This window comes from Salminus brasiliensis, chromosome 4, assembly GCF_030463535.1.
Source record: "Salminus brasiliensis chromosome 4, fSalBra1.hap2, whole genome shotgun sequence".
Taxonomy (NCBI): Eukaryota; Metazoa; Chordata; class Actinopteri; order Characiformes; family Bryconidae; genus Salminus; species Salminus brasiliensis.
In genome coordinates, this window is record NC_132881.1 from 4,392,026 (window position 1) to 4,409,229 (window position 17,204).

The 17,204-nt window shown below is 39.9% G+C and overlaps 1 protein-coding gene across 4 annotated transcripts in view; it reads right to left on the reverse strand.

Annotated features, from left to right (window-relative positions):
• atrnl1a (attractin-like 1a) overlaps nt 1-17,204 on the reverse strand; it is a 286,426-nt gene that overhangs the window by 242,266 nt on the left and 26,956 nt on the right. For all 4 annotated transcript variants that reach the window (XM_072677372.1, XM_072677371.1, XM_072677373.1 and 1 more), the window contains exons 8-9: nt 13,435-13,690; nt 7,511-7,694 (exon numbers count right to left, since the gene is read on the reverse strand). In XM_072677372.1, the coding sequence (XP_072533473.1) occupies nt 7,511-7,694; nt 13,435-13,690 (440 nt within the window). The remainder of the gene's footprint in view (nt 1-7,510; nt 7,695-13,434; nt 13,691-17,204) is intronic.

Consider the following 17,204-nt stretch of genomic DNA (forward strand, 5'->3'; position numbering starts at 1 on the left):
CACAGCTCAGGTGGAGGAGTAGCCTGCTTGCTTTCCTGGACATTCCACTAATCTCAGCACCCAGAATCTCTTCATTTAGATTCTGGGAGGAAGCCAATTCTACGGCAGAGCAGAAATATATAAATTAATGAAGAATTATATATACACAAATATTTCATGCGCCTCATCTCCAAAATTCCTGCTTATTTGCTAAATGCAAACTTTTTAAATACGCTGCCCTCCATCACTGAGCTTGCACCTGCTTGAAAAGTGTAAACTGTGACACACTGTTTGCCTGCATCGCTGCATGAATGATTATGGCTGATCCAGATTTATTTCCAGATTACTAGTCAAAGGTTGTTTTGGGGTTTTTTGGAAGCAGCAGGACACAAAGACAATAACACAGTTTATTTGCTCTTTACCCGAAGCTCACACTTTCCGTGCTAAATGAATGCACTGATATCACCCGAAGCTCGTGTTTCCTTCCTAATGAATGCATTGTTGAATGCAGGCTGGTGATTAGGCCTAAGACAGGCATAAACGTGCATGCGTTTCAGATCAAACCTAGCACATTTCAAGCCCTCTTTAGGACCCAAAGACTTTTTTTTTTTCTTTACAAGTTAGTGTGTTGGGTCTTGGTAGACTATGCAGTGCCTGGTGTGTTACTATTAGCTCCAATTTGATCTACTGTTCATATTTGCACTAACCATACCCAGATTTTTAATCTGCTGCATATGTCATTGTAGGGACCTCTATACATATACTTCATTCATACAATTTATAAGTACATTGCTGCCTATGCCACTTTACTTCTGATGTCAATCTATTTATTTACACACCCTAACCCTTTAAACTCTTACATTCCTACAAATTAGTATTATACCATTTCTACACTTAGTGTTATTTAATATGTATGTTAAATTATGTTTATTGTTGCACCATGGGTCTGAGAGTAACACCGTTTCAATCCTGTGTATGTCACTGCAGACTTGACTTGGATTAGCTTAGTAGTGCTTTAGATTAAGTTAGTTTTATTAGCAGCCAACCAATGTTTAATTGTGTTCCACAAAGCTTTTGTTATTTTAATTCTGATCATTGTGGGTAGAATTTGCTTTAGAAAAAATGTCAGGTTTTGAAAATATGGTGGCAACCATATAAAATCTTAACATAAAAAATGTATGTATTTTTTTGAATGGTGAGGTTGGTAGACCTTATATATAGCATACTAGGGTTTAATTCCCTTAACAGTCAAGCACACCACACTACCCCAATAAGAGTCCTTGGGCAAGACTCTTACTTCTAACTTTAACTAACTTCACTTTCCCCCATCTGTGTTTCAAATATCATGTTAAAATATCATGTTAAATTAAAAGTCACTCTGGAGAGCATCAGACAAATGACAAAAAAATGGCATAAAATGGTCAGGTCATACAATTTAGTAGGGTTGTCACTGCATATAATCTACCTATGCTACCTATAATCACTGCTTCAGAGTTTCATTAAATGTCATGAAATGGTTGAAACTGCGGACTCAGGAAGTGAAATAAAGACAGGATAAGAAGATTAAACTAGCTAGGATGGATGTACAGTTGAACAAAACATTTGCCCTGTAACATAAACCCTGTCGCACACCTCATGTAGTGCCGCTTTCAAGAATGTGAAACCACAGTTTATAATGGAGGCATGCACACGGGCACCGGTACCTTGCATCAACCACTCCATCGCCAAGGCACTCCACACACCATTTTTACAGCCCTACATAAAAACAAAGCCATATCGAGACCACAGAAAGAGACATTAGGTCACATTTGACAGCTAGTCTTTCAATAATCAAACAAATGCTAAGGCCAGGTTACCACAGTTAAATGTTATTATCCAAGCCCTGTACAGCTCATACCTTTCAGCCCGAAAACAGCCAGTGGGAGAAAGATGCCACATACATAAAAGGATCTGAATAAATATTTACAAAGTTTTTTGCAGTCTTGTTTTACTGTATTTCAGGTCTTCTGTAATTTGGAGGGAATCTCTGAGCGCTTGGGTAGGCCTCCACTGCAGAAAGAAATCCTAAAAGCTGTATTAGTATAAGCTAGCCTAATGTCAATACGAGGCTACAGGAACAGTAGGCTGTTATTTACTGGTTATATTATTACATTTATAAGTGATTTCTAGAAGTATACATTTGATGTATACAAGTATAACAAGTCGAAAATAATAAAGTAAGAACAAAGTAAGCCTAAAAACACTGTCAATCAGCTAGTCTGTGCAAGGGTGTGGAGTAAGAAATGTCTCCCGCAAAAGAAACACACCCGTAAGCATGTCAGAAAAGAAAGAAAGAAAAAGCAATCCTGGTAGTGTGAGCCTGTCTTAAAGACTAGAGGACTGAAAAGTGCTGATAATGGCTGCGAACCTTTAGTGTGTATTTCCAATTCTGCTTTTTGGTGTGTCAGTGATTACTACAAAAAAACACCTCCGAGAGATTCTTTTTGACAGCTTCCCTAGTCTTAAAAAAACAAAAACCTTTTTGCCAACCGATTTGCCAAACCTTTCTAACCGTTTTTAATGATTTAAAGGAACCACACTGTAAAACGAGAGAACTACAAATTCAAAGACCACCAGCCACACTGAAGTCACACAAGTTAATCTGTTAAATCAACTTAGAACTGTACGGTCATCCAGCCTTAGAATGACAGTAAAATATTACATTATGGAAATTTAGCCTATACTGCAGTCACTATTATCCAAGATGGTGTTCGGTGTAATGTTATTGGAATCCCCATAATATGCTGTTATGAGTAGTAGAGTAGTACACAGAACTCAGTCCAATCATTGAGTGTGTTTATATGCACTTCATTATCTGATACTGTTATCTATTATCTCATTAACTGTACAGACTGAACATCAGATTTTGTCAGTTATCAGATATACCTGGTAAAAACCTGGTAAAAAGGCAGCAATTGTGTTTATTTCCAATAATCTCACAGAATAAGACGCTGTGTAGACGTCATGTAAAACCCAGACTGCAATGACTGAGGACTCCAGTTAAGGGTATACATTCACTGTAAAAATCTGATTACTGAGCTAAAATCCAGCTTTTTTTATCAGATTTCAGAGTATGCCATTTACATTACCACTTAAATAATCAGAATAAATCTTCAGAAAGTGCACGTAAACGTTCTTATTGTGTTTCATACATAATACACAACTGAAGTAAGACGTGCTGCTAAGTAATAAAGTAGTAAATTTATATTTTACGATATTAAGTAAACACTTAATATACACATTTTATATTCACTTAATATTCAGTTTAAATGGGTTTAAATCATTTTATTACAAATAGATTTTCTAAAAGTACCCCATTTTCTACCCAATTTCTACCCAGTTGCCCAATGCCCGTTCATGTGAACTCCCCCTATCACTAGCAATGCCTTCAACACTAGGAGAGTGACCCATGCACAACCAGCCACCGCCTCTTCCGCCGATGCAGCATCGCTAGGTATCCAGCATGCTAACAGATGCCTGTTACACTTCCTTCAACCCAATCTCCATCTGCTTTCCAACTAGCAATTATCGAGGATGCTTTTTTAGGTAATCCTGACTAAGAAATGTTGAGTCAAAGTACACTTATAAAAGCCCCAAATCAGTCTTTTTTGGATTTGTTCATTTAGGAGTGATGTGGTGAGGAAGCAATCAACTCACCCCTGAAAGAGCAAGGCCAATTGTGCACTCTCTGACTCCGGCTGCTGATAGCCAGCAGCATGATAAGACTCTATGGCACACAATGGCTAAAATGCTCATTTTATAATGTGTTAGACATCTTATAATCCAGTCTGACTTTCTAACTTGCCTGACCATTTAAAAACTGCAGTTAAACGACTGCGAAATGTGTGTGGTCTGATGTGTGTGTGTGTATGGTGGTACAGACTCTTAACTGACGCCTGTTGTTTTTTTTAGTCAACTACTGATGTGAAATACTGCCCAGTATCGCGATTGCAGTCAATGTAGGAGGCCAATTCAGCAGGAGGTTGATGCTGGACATTGAAAGGGCTGTAACCTGTGCATTTGACACATTCCCTCCTTTAATCTGACTCCTCATCACCATCTGGATCGACCTGTGTGTGCGAAAATGCTCTCTCAGCTAGCACTTTTTAAAGCTCTGCATATATTTTCACACTGCGTCACAATCCCTGAGCCCAGCAGGGTATGATGTATGGAGCAGGCTCTCTGCTCATACGCTGCCAATCAAACGGTGACAGGCAGAAAGACAAGAACACACAGTCAGGTTTTAAGTACGCAGTGTATTTTTCCCTCTGCGCTAAAGGTGAAGGGAGCTTTTAGTGGCTAGGGGCCCTTTTAGACACAACACAAAGCAGTGCAGGCAAGGCAGGAGCAGGAATGAAGGCTGCCAGGGTTGAGAGGAGGGTTTTCAACTTGCACAAAAGCCTTTAAGTGCAAAGCTGAAGCATCGTCAACTACACAACTCGAGTGCATAAGTGTGTGTCAGGGAGCCTGCAAGAGAGATAAAGGGAGATAGGGGGGCTCAGAAAGAGAGACAAACAAAAGAAAGGGGTAGAGACGAGAGCAGCGTGGGAAAAGTGTGACAGACAATTATGAGGAGTGTATATCAGTGACATGACCTGCCTCTAAAACTGCACAATCGAACCATACGAAGCTTAAACTAAAACTACAATGGAATACTTCAGCTTTCTTCAACCCAACCTCCACCTGCTGCAGCGGGAGCGTTTTTCAACTAGCAATTATCGAGGATGCTTTTTTGGATAATCCTGACTAAGAAATGTTGAGTCAAAGTACACTTATAAAAGCCCTTTAAAGCCTGAAGCATCAAATAATTCTTTAAAAGTGGTGCCTTCATTTACTCCTCTTTGCCTATCTAACTTGTATTGTGTATTACATTGGGAATATGTTGGGAATTTATTGCTCACATCAGTCTTTTTTGGATTTGTCCATTTACTTACGTCTTTTTAAACACACTAAAACATTGTTTAACCTTTTTTTTTTTTTTGTTCTCTGAGATGACTTATACATTTTACTCCAGCTATTTCAATCTTGGAACAATTCTTTTTAATGTGACAAATTCTAATTTATTTATTTATTAATTAATAATTTATCACACCGATGTTGCAGAAACTCAATTACATACAAACTGGGCTTTAAAGATGATAAAAGGTAATGGACATGTTCTTTTCTCAGTACAGGGAAAGGACTGTCCATTTACTGCTGTACTGTACTGTTGTACTGAAGTATCTTGTATTAGTTTAATGAAAATAAGGTTGAATTAAACTCGGCTTAAACGGCTAAAAGTTAATGGACAGGTTCTTTTCTGAGTACAGGGAACTTACTGTCCGTGATAATCAACCGAACTTCTCAACCAAGCTCTGGTAACCCTGCTGTAAAACGCCCACATTCCCACATTCTCTGTGAGGGGCCCCGTTTCTCCCATGAATCCAAACTAAAGCACCATAACTATTTTAAAGACCATTACTAACTCGTTTACAGTAACAGCTGACTACGGGTGACTGTAATAAAGAAGAAAAGTGATGGAACATTTTGTTGAGCTGAAAAGAACATTACTGATAGAAGAAGATCCCAGAAACATTCATACTCTTATTGTGTATTGAGACGGGAGTGGAGACGGTCAATTGCCTGGTGTACCTGACCACAAAGTTTCACATGTTGGCCCTGCAAATGCAGAGCCTATGGCTCAGGTGGCCACTTGCCTTGGATTTTTTATTTTTTTTTGGCGTCTTAAAAGTCTTAACAAACCTGTCTGTGAACATGAACATATTCTGAATCAGATTTTGCAGAACAACAGACGATAAAAACTGATCATCTACTATTACACAGTACATTCTCTGAATGGTGGTGGATGTGTACAAGTCCCATACTTAAGTGAATAAGTAGTTAGAAGAGTTAGAAGAAAGTTCTGTAAGTGTTTTTTTTATGTATTTTACATGTATAAAAGTACATGTTCCAAAATGTAAAGTAAGTAAAAGTCATTTAAAAGTGCTTCTAATTTAAACACAATCATAACAGAAAATAAAATAATAGTTTATGCTAGATATGTACCAGGCAAATATGTACATATGTATACATATATACACACACAGACACGCACTATTTCATCTGTGTATATATATTTGTATTTATATTTTTTTTGCTTATATTTCTATATTTCTATATTTTCATATTTTTATATTTTATTTTTTAACTTAAATGTAACTTATTCTATTTTTATTTTTGTATTTTATTTTTCTTTTGCACTTTTCATCATTAAGTTAAGGTTTAGTTAAGTTTAAATGTAGATCTTTATTGTATAGCTTTGATGTGTGTCAAAAAAGCATTTCACTGCAAGTTATACTGTGTATTACTATGTATGTGACAAATAAAATTTGATTTGATTTGATTTGATTTAGAACTGCAGCATCATCTGCAAAATAATGACATTTCAATCTTTGCTTTTTTGTTCAGAATAAAACACTAAAACGACCATAATGAAAATACTGAGTTCACCAGTTTCACATTCAGTTCAAAGACGACCAATGTGGTAATACATGGTTCTCAGCTCTGAAACCCTGAACACGTCATTAGCCCTAATAGCCTGTTCATGTCTTTTCACTCAGACCTTAATTTTAACAAATTTACTTATTTACTGTTTCTGTTACTGTGTCTTTTTCGGCTTCATAATGATATCAAATCAAGTCATTTTTAAACAAGCAAAATAAAATTAACACCAACCATCTAAAATCAACAACCCCTCCACATGTTTGGTTCTTGAAAAGGTCTCTCAGATACTCAGACTGTCCATTTTTCCAGCTCCCAGCACATCAACTTCAAGAACTGCATACTAAGTAGATCCCACCTTTTCACAGCTGCTACTGTAACCATACAATCAATGTTATTTACTTCACCTGTCAGTGGTTTTAATCTTGTGGCTGATCGGTAAGGCATTCGTACCATATCTTCTTCAGTTTTGTGGAAACACAACATTAAGTTTTGAGCACTTTCTTATAAAAGATTCTGTCTGCAGTTGCCTGCTATTGTCTGGAAAGCAGTAGAGTTTCCCATCTGATGCAGGGATATGTAGGCAGCGTGCTCAGTTAAGGGTCAAGTAAGTGGGCTGTTTGTCAGGTAGGAACACCTGTGAGGGATTAACCACGTCAGGAACACTGCTCCAGCCCTGCTAACAAAGTACTTCTGACAAAGTGTGTCTGTCTGCGTTTGTGCTTCTGTGGACATGAGTGCTGCCATGTGTGCAGTGGCCTGTGGGATTTGTGTGGGGAGACAGGACATGCTTTAAGTGAACCACAAGTAGAAATGACTGGACCAGCCACTCTTGGTTTATTCAGTGCCAGAGACTGAAATGAACGTTAAAAGCCTGATGACGCACACACACACACTCACACACACCAAGCACAGCTACGACATCTATCCTGGTTTGGTAAAATGCTCTTCAACACTCAAAACCAAAACAAACAAAACACAAAGGTGCTAATTATAGCTCACTCGGACTCACCATGTACGTGTATGGACATCATAGCAGTAGAGGTGGTCCACAAGGCCATATTTGTTAAAAGACAGTGCTTTGTATCCTCCGTGAACGTATAAGGAGTGAGAGGAGCCGTCATACACGCTGCTGTGGCCATAGCCCCCTTGTACTCGCGCTCCACGCGTCTCCACAATCAGCCATGAGTTCGTTCCTGGGAGTTTAAGAAACACAGACTTGCGTTATGTGCTGCTCATACACACATCCAGCATATGTAAGGAACGTGCCCTTAAAAGTCACAGTCATCACAATAACAACTTGACACTACACTAGGTGGCAGTGAACTACCCACGCCCTGCCCACAGACCATTCGTTGGACAAACAGGACCTCACTCGACTGAATGAAGTTGCATAGAGTCGCTACATAACACCTGTGCTATATAGAATTAGAAAATGTTAGTTAGCCTTATTAGTTAGCTGTGACCTGCCTCACATATAAAGCTTTATTTTACTGAACCCACTCTTAATTAGGTAGTTTGATGAAATCTGAGGCTATCACATTTCACATTTGCCAGGTAAAGATGTATTTGATGTTGCTGATATTTGTAACACTGGAGCACATCACCCCCAGACTCTGCTTGTTATGGGAATACTGGTTGCTACGTGAACCAGCCGTGCCTGAGCCAGCATCCATCGAAGGCGAGCCTCAATCTGGCATGTGAAAGCCTGGAGAGCGAGTGGGTAGCTGTGCAGGGCTAAAAGCTACTGCTAGCTGAGTGACTTTTACCATCTCTTCTCTCCATTTGTCTGCTCCCTCAAACTGCCACAAAACTCAATAAAGACAAACTTGGGGAAGCAAGCAGGTACAGTGCTAGGATAAAGGCCAACTCGGCTATGACCTCTACAGATAACAGCTAACCCCACACCGAAATGAACCATCCGATATCTTGATGCTGTTGTTACAAGTGTTTAAAAACAAAGCTACGGTAGGCTAGTCTACACTATGATGCTTCTCTAAGCCATCGTCTGTGCTGTAAACCACCTAATAACAGCAGTGTTGTGCAGTCTTTTTTAACATGAGCCAATTATATAAGAATAAACAGTGTGTTTTACTCTGAGGCACAATAACAGGGTGGTAAACAGGCTTGTATGAGGGCATCTGAACATTTTGCACCCCAAGTTACACACTTACTATTTACACATCAAAGATTGTTTTGTGCATTTCTTGGCACTCTTATCTGATTTTGTCAGAGCTGTGTGGACATCTACACTATTTGGACAAAAGTATTGGGACACACCTCTTGAATCATTGCATTCAGGTGTTTTATTCAGTCCCGTTGCCACAGGTGTATCAAATCAAGCCACCAGCCTTTCCACACATTAGTGAAAGAACGGGAGGTTCTGAAGAGCTCACTGAACTCCAGCGTGGTTCTGTATGTAATAGGAGACACCGCCGCTGCACCAACAACAACAAGTCAGCTGGTGAAATTTAGACCTTCCCTCCTAGATCTTCCTCCATCAGCTGTGAGTGGTGTTATTATTATTATTGAACAGTGGAAGAGTTTAGGAGGAACAGCTCACAGAGAGCAGCTCAGCCACCGAGTGTCTGTCAGACCACGTGAAGTTACAGAGCGGGGTCAGGGCCGAGTGCGGAAAAAGCCTCCAACTGACTCAATAACTGCAGAGCTCCAGACCTGCTGCTGCTGTTAGAGCTTAGAGCAAAGGAGGACCAGCTCCATATTAATAATGCCTATGGGTTTAGAATGTGAGGTCAGAAAAGCTCATGTTAGTGTATTGTGTCCCAATACTTTTGTCCATATTTGCAGTGCATTTGACCTTTTTCCATCTTTATGTCGCTCCTATAATGAACATTTGTGCTGTTTACAGCCAACGACATTGAGCATGAAGCTTGAGGTTCAGTCACGTGACATTATTCACACATATGGTTTGTTGGTATTTGTTAATTGGTTTGTGTGCATGAGGATCATTTCAGAATGCAGGTTAGTTGACTCCAATGACCGATCTGGATCAGCTGGCAGACGGGAAAGCAGGACATGGCCGAGACCTACGCCCTCCTTTTCACAGATGGGGGAAAAAAAGAGAGAGCTAGAGGGAGAGAGAAAGACGCGAATGGAAAAAGGTCAGCTGGCTTGGTCTCCTTCACAACATGCCTATTTTGTTACCTCAACCAAGCACAGCCTGCTCTGCCCACTTCATAAATGCAATGGCATTAATTTACCCACAGCCTCTAAATCAGTGTAGTGGTTTTGTGGCAAAGCAGATTGATGGTTAGAACATCTAGAATACTTCTCAAAACTTTTAATGAGAAGAAAAGGAGAAGACAAGTAAGAGAGGAGAGCGAGAGACCTGGAGAAAGAGAGAGAGAGAGAGAGAGAGAGAGAGCGAGCTAGACAACGGACGGGATAGAGGGGCAGAGGGAGAGATATAGTTAAAGAGAACGAGAGGCAGAGAGAGAGAGTCAAGTGGAGAGCACAGACACATTAATCACACTCTTAGTCCCAATACAGTGTATATTAGGTGTCAAGAAAAGTGTGTGTCTTTGTATGTGTGTGTGTGTGTGTGTGCATAAGATTGTTACTAGGAGAGTCAGGCACGTAAAAAAGTAAGTACCTCAGTAATGACCAAAGAAAAAAGAGTGAACAAGCCGCCTGCCACGGCCAGCCGAGCACGGTTATCGTAATGCTATACTACAGTGCCATCTGCTGGACACCAGTGGCACAACATGCACAAGCTTATGGCAGTCAAATACATCCAAATAAATATTCTACCCTGTTCTCTATCTGCTGCATCTACATAAAGTTGATTACAACAATGCTAATTTAGGAAAGGGCTCAGAAAACAGCAGAAAACACACTGATTTGAGATGCAGTTACTGTGTATCAGAAGCCGTTGGGCAGTTTCTGAATTCTGTCAGTGAACATTTATGCAAAAATGAGAGATGCACCGATCAATCAGCCGGCTGACCAGAATCGGGCGATTTCAGCTTGGCCGATCAGTCTCAAATATCCAATTCTGTGCCGTTTAAATTTACACTAGTGTGCCACATGAGGGTTCACTTAAAGCGGCAGCGTAGGGTGTGCGATATTGACAAAAATGATATCTCGATATTTTCTGGGATATTTCTGACAATAACGATCATTAGACAATACTTTTAAATTCTTATTAAATTGTGATTTAATATAAATGCATTATATATTAGATTTATATTTCATGTTATTTACTGTCTTTTTAAAGGTTTAAGTTTCATCATGTTACTTTTGTTTATGTTTAAACATCCTAACAAATTCAAGATCTACTTCACTTACGCTGTAAATGACATAACTGCACTGTTTCTTATAGAAGTATGCAGGGGTCACACTTTCTGGCGGCGTCACAATTTGTCAGCCCTCTACATTTCTAGAAGAAACCGTGCAGTCACATGATCTGAATATCTCTCTGTCAGAATATGTGACTCCACACAAGTAGAAATCTCAGAAACTACCAACAGAGGTCACAGAATTCGATATTCAGCACAGAGGTCAGTTTGCAGATGGTGAAGTAAGTTAGTTGTTGAGCTGCAGTCTTCAATTGCCACCGATTTTCGACATGGTTTACCATCTCTAAGCAAGTGAGGATGAGCCAGGTCTAGCAGCTAAATCAAACGCCGCAGACTGGCAGGGTGTTGGTGCTCATGTTTTGTCTCCTAGCGCAGTCTGTTCACTCATTTTTAACTTGGAACTTAAAATACCTGCAAGGCCAAAGAAAGCCAAGGAGGAACATCCAATGTGCCCAATCAGAAGAAGCTAGCAAAGAGGCTAATGAGCATGAGCACAGAGCCAGGCACCGGTCAGCAGCCTCTGCTTTCTTTCTCTAGCAATGAAAAGACAATGAGAAGGAATTACTTGGAAAATAATGGAATTCATCGCCCTGGATGACCAGCCAGTTTCTGTAGTCGAGAATACAGGGTTTTAGGAACTTGTTTAATCTCAGGTCACGGCACACAACCAGCCTATTACAAGCTGATCCCAAGCCAAAACAAATACAGTGCTTCATTTTTATTTATTTTTTTTTTGTTTTGATCTTAATTTTTTTAAAGAAAGGTTTTGTTTGATTCTCTACTGCACTTGATTGTGAGATTTGAGAATTTGACATGAAATAAAAGTCACTTATAATTTATGTAGCAATTTTAATGTTTGTGTTTGCTGTCAATTGAAAACAGAATCGGGCAAAATTAGAATCAGTAGGTCAGAACTGGCCAAACAAATTGCAATCGGTACATTTAATTTCTGAATGAAATTGCTGACAAATAAATGACGCATTCATGATTACTAATAATTATTATACTATGATCATGAATGCAAATCAGAAATATGCATGTTACAATATCATACATTGGGGGGTAAAGGAAAAGCCTTATTAAAAAATAATAATAATAAAAATTAGCAATTACCAATATTGAGCAGGCTTGGTTAAAATATTTTCTCCTATCCATCTCATCCCTACACTGTAAGAAAGTGATGGTCGTTCATATTATACATTCATATTATACAATTCATATTATACAGTCATGTGCAGACATGTTACAGAACTCAGTAACTGCCCAATTGCTTTATTAAGTAAATTGTGAAGAGGAAAACAGAACATTTACTGCAGTGATTTAATACACAGTACAATGCTGATACAGTAGGCAAAGACTGGGTTGGGAAATGCTGTAGTATTCCTTTGAGCCGGTCTCAATTCCAGCTGTCAAGAGTTTTGCATTTGTGCACAAGTTAGAAAGGGAGAGAATCTGTCAGGCTCGATTAAGCTCAAGTGGCAGCACAACTAAACTCGTCCACTGGAAGTCCACGAATCTTAAACTGTGAAATACTCTGATATATAGCTATTTACTGGAATGAAACACTGTTTTTAAAATATTCTCTTGGAGACACATGCAGTGCAGTTCCTGCCAGTTTGTGCACCAGAATGTACCCACCACATTAATCCACTTCATTCTTTTATTTCATATAATTTAGTAACATTATAATATATAATAAGCCTGATAAGATGTTACCTGGAAATTATTTCTCTCCCAGTTCACTGAATATTTGTGGTATTTAAAGCAGCATGGTGATGCTCCATGACTGTAACAGGGAGAACAGCGTCCCTGTCATTGCCACTCCAGGTCATTTTTTTTAGTGGAGCACTTCAGAACTGTGCAGCTCTGCATAACCAGAATCATATTTGTGCCAAACCTGCAATATTACTCTTCTGCCTCAGTCCACATGCCTTTTCTACTGAGGGTGCCCCCAAAGCGTGATTTGTATTTCCGGCAGTGGTGGCTCAGCGGTTAGAGCGCCAGGATATCGATAACAGAACAACAGGGTTGTGGGTTCGATTCCCGGGCTCGGCAAGCTGCCACTGTTGGGCCCTTGAGCAAGGCCCTTTACTCTCTCTGCTCTCCGGGCGCTGGAGTTGGCTGCCCACCGCTCTGGGTGTGTGTGTGTGTACTCACTGTCCCTAACACATGTGTGTGTGTGTGAGTGTGTGTTCACTACCAGATGGGTTAAATGTGGAGGACACATTTCGCTGTACAGTGCACACTGTATAGTGACAAATACGTGCACCTTACCTTAACACTCCCCAACTGTAGGAGGAGCCCAGGAGCAATAACTACCAATTCTAGTAGTTCACGCTTAATATATGAGCGCTGGCTAAGTGGCTTGTTTGCATTTGTTCAGGTGATTGCTGTTATAAGAAACACTGTATTTGACTAAACAAAATGAACAGGGAAAGCAGGGCAAGGCTGAGACCAGCTTGCTCTGTCCAGAGGTTTGGTGGCAAAGCTGACTAATGGTTAGGTTTTAAACCACAATAAACCAGATCATGCTTATTTGGTTTATTTGACCTCACCCATTTAATTCTACTTTATTCTATGAAGCACATACGAATATCCACTCAGAGTCAGTACTTACGTAAGCTGTACTGCTGTATATGGCTGACGTAGCTGTAGATGGGAGAGTATCCAAACAGTACAATCATAACAGGCTCTCCATGGCTCATTTCAACTATGTGAGCTGTGTGGCCCTCCACTGCGTAGAGCTGGGCCAGTGCCACAACGGTGGGAGTCCTGAGAATCCAGGACCTGCTCTGTGTGTTAAACACCCAAAGTTCATCAGTGACGTTACCGGAGATGCCTTCCAACTTCCCTCCAAACATGTAGATATCATCCTGTGGAGAGAGGAGAGTTTACATGTAATACAGAAGACTGACACGAGGAGTTGGAAGTATTACCTAAAGCTCATCCTGCTCCCACTTTAATGACCCACCACCACCTTGATTTCTCCAGTTATCTCTGCCATATCTCTCAGTCCTAGCTGGGTCTGGCCTTCTTCCACAAAGCAGAAACAAAAGAAACTCCAACCCACTGTTTTCTCAGAGTCCCCCCCCCCCTCTCTAACAGGCTTCCTCCATGAAATTAAATGTGGGTATGTAAGGGTATGTATTCATTTGCAGTCCTGGAGAGCCGGTGTGAAGCAAAGTATGGTGATTTCCCCTGCTCAAACATCTCTGGCTTAAATCTCTTGTTGGAGATCATCAAACTCGACAGGACTCTGGTCCTTCAACAGTTAATCTGGCTAACTGGAGTCACTAATGTTGGATCTCTGAGACGCCCAAAACCATTAAAGAACATTAAACTCACGATTTACAATTTATCCAAACGAACAACTCTGGTGATGTTTGATGCTATTGATTGATGCATAAATCAATTTATCAATCAAACTTTCCTTCCATTGGTGATAATTAGGCTATTCATTTTTTGACAATGGTTGTTATCGTCACTGTAAGACACCTCAGACGTTTTCTTAACAGACCCTATTTGGGTCTGGTCCAAACTTTAAGGTCCAGAACAGAGCTCAGCTGAGTGAAACTGCTTCATCATGCATCATGGTTCTCTTGTGAGATGACCTAACAATACTTATGTACTACAAAACCTCCACTGGTTTTCTGAACATCAGATCTACATGGTATTCATTCATTAAGTCAGGTTATGCAAATATAACCTGGAATATAAAAGATTGATTACATTAAAAAAAAAACCTAAATGAAAACATTCAGAATGCAGTTACATAATAAATGGGTTGAAATAAAGTGACGTTGCTTGTATATCACATGAAGTGTGAGAAATTCAGCAAGGGGATCAGCATTTGAGTGCCCACGCTCACTGTAATCTCTTCTTGACATAAAAAAATACATATCACATCTGCAAATCCTGCACTGAATAGAGGACAGGGGGGAACTAAATGCTGCTTGAAGGGAGTGAGTGGCACATTACATTTACATTTACATTTACATTTATGGCATTTAGCAGACGCTCTTATCCAGAGCGACTTACAAAGTGCTTTGCTATTTACCCAAGAAAACCTCAGCTAGTTAGAATAGACTAATACAAAAGATACCTCCAAGCTTAGACATTGCTAAACACAATACAATAAGGCGACCATAGAACTATTCGTCCAAGTACTCTCTGAAGAGGTGGGTCTTCAGTCTGCGTTTGAAGACAGCGAGCGACTCGGCCGTTCGGACATCCAGGGGCAGCTCGTTCCACCACTTTGGTGCCAGGACAGAAAAAAGCCTGGACGCTTGTCTTCCGCGGATTTTGAGGGATGGTGGGTCGAGCCGAGCCGTACTTGAAGCTCGAAGGGCTCTTGGTGCGGATCGGCTTTTGACCATTGCCATTAGATACGGAGGGGCTGGTCCGTTCTTGGCTTTGTAGGCCAGCGTCAGGGTTTTAAATCTGATGCGGGCAGCTACAGGAAGCCAGTGGAGAGAACGCAGCAGTGGAGTGACATGGCTGAATTTAGGGACATTGAAGACGACCCGTGCCGCTGCATTCTGGATGAGTTGCAGGGGCCTGATGGCGCGCAGAGGGAGACCAGCCAGAAGAGAGTTGCAGTAGTCAAGTCTGGAAGTGACGAGAGACTGAACAAGCACCTGGGTGGCCTCTCTAGAGAGGAAGGGTCGAATTCTCCGGATGTTGTACAGAAGAAATCTGCAGGACCGAGTTACGTTTGCATTATATCTCCTTTCTGTCTCCTAGGTTTCTTTCTATATTTTTCTAAAAGAAAATTCATTAAAAACAAGAATAAAATAATACATTTTAATTTTAGAAAGCCAAAAGTGAGTGACAGAATGACTGCTAGAGCTGGAATGATGTACTGTTTGGATAATTAATCAATATCAGCAAAAATCCCAGCAGATGTACCAAAATATACATTTACATATTTTAATGAAGTTAGTGATAGGGCTGGACAATATTACTTTATCGTATTGTATCGTTTATATATTTTATATATATATTTATTTATATTTTATCGTATTGTGAAGAGTTTTGTTATCATGATACACAATATGCACAAACTCTACAATATACACAATCTACGCGGATATTGCTAGTGGTTAATAAACACAGGTTTCATTACCAAGTGTGTAATTAGACTGGTTTAATGAGAAAAAAGTGCAGTGGGACGTTGAATAATAATAATAAAAATCTGTTGATACAGATGTATTTAGTCGTGATTAATACTGTGTATCATGAAAAATGTCTTTGAATATCGTGATATCGCAATATCGTGAATATCGTATTATTTTTTTACCATACTGCCCACCTCTAGTATCATGGTTTTCAATTAGGTAAAAAAAAGTATTCCCTTTACAGACACATTTCTTAATTGATTCTACTATGTTAGTCATGCACAAAGTCATGTTTAAAATAATAAGTAGGACACTATGAAGCCGTAAATGAAAATTGAGAAAGTTTAGATATTGTAAGACTGAAGAACAGAGCTGTCCATGAAGTCGGAGCACGCTGTAAAGCAGCGAGAATTACAAAAACAAATTAAAGGGCTGTGCGCTCCAGGTGGCTCAGCACTCTAATGCACTCCTGAGTTTGAATCCCAGTTGCAGGTTCGAATGCCAAGCCATGTCGCTTTGCCATCGGAGGCCGGAGCCTATGAGAGCACAACTGGCCGTGTCTTCTTCCATTCATGTGTTCTTGCCTAAAGTCATCTTCACTGCACAGATTGATCTGTTGAGAACGGTTTCTCTGTGCTGAAACCTGAGGATGCATCGGTTGCCACCTCGCCGATGAGAATAAACAAAAAGAGCCAGAATGTACTGCAAATTCAGCGATAGCAGAAGACACTGGCTCTCTTATTTTAAATAAATGCTACCGCTCAGTAGGTGGCGGTAATGCACCTCAAATGGGCCCAAAGAATCAAAAGCCTTAGCTAAGCTGGTTACTTTTGGATAATAGTGACTAACAGCTGGGCTCACTGTATTACCCAACAGCAAGTACATTGAACATCTTAATAGGTATCATTCGTCCTTGTGTTCTTCAGAGTTCGTTCTTGCAAGTCCCTTCTTCAAGTTATTGATATTACAAAAATAAAACCTGGGGTGTTTCTTAATATTATAAATAATACAAATAAATAATATATTTTTAAATATGAAAAGTGATGTAAAACCTTTGAACAGCAGTATATAAAGATTAGGTACTGTTAAGTTTTGAGGATCTTTTAAATTTCTGGGCCTTTTATCTGCTTCATATACTTATATACAGGCACTGGCTGTGCCTGGCTCACTTTCATTACAGCACAATGGGCTTCACTAATCAACCTAAACCAAAAACGACACCATGGTTAAACTGGCCAACAAGGACACACAGTGTCATTAAGGCACAGCA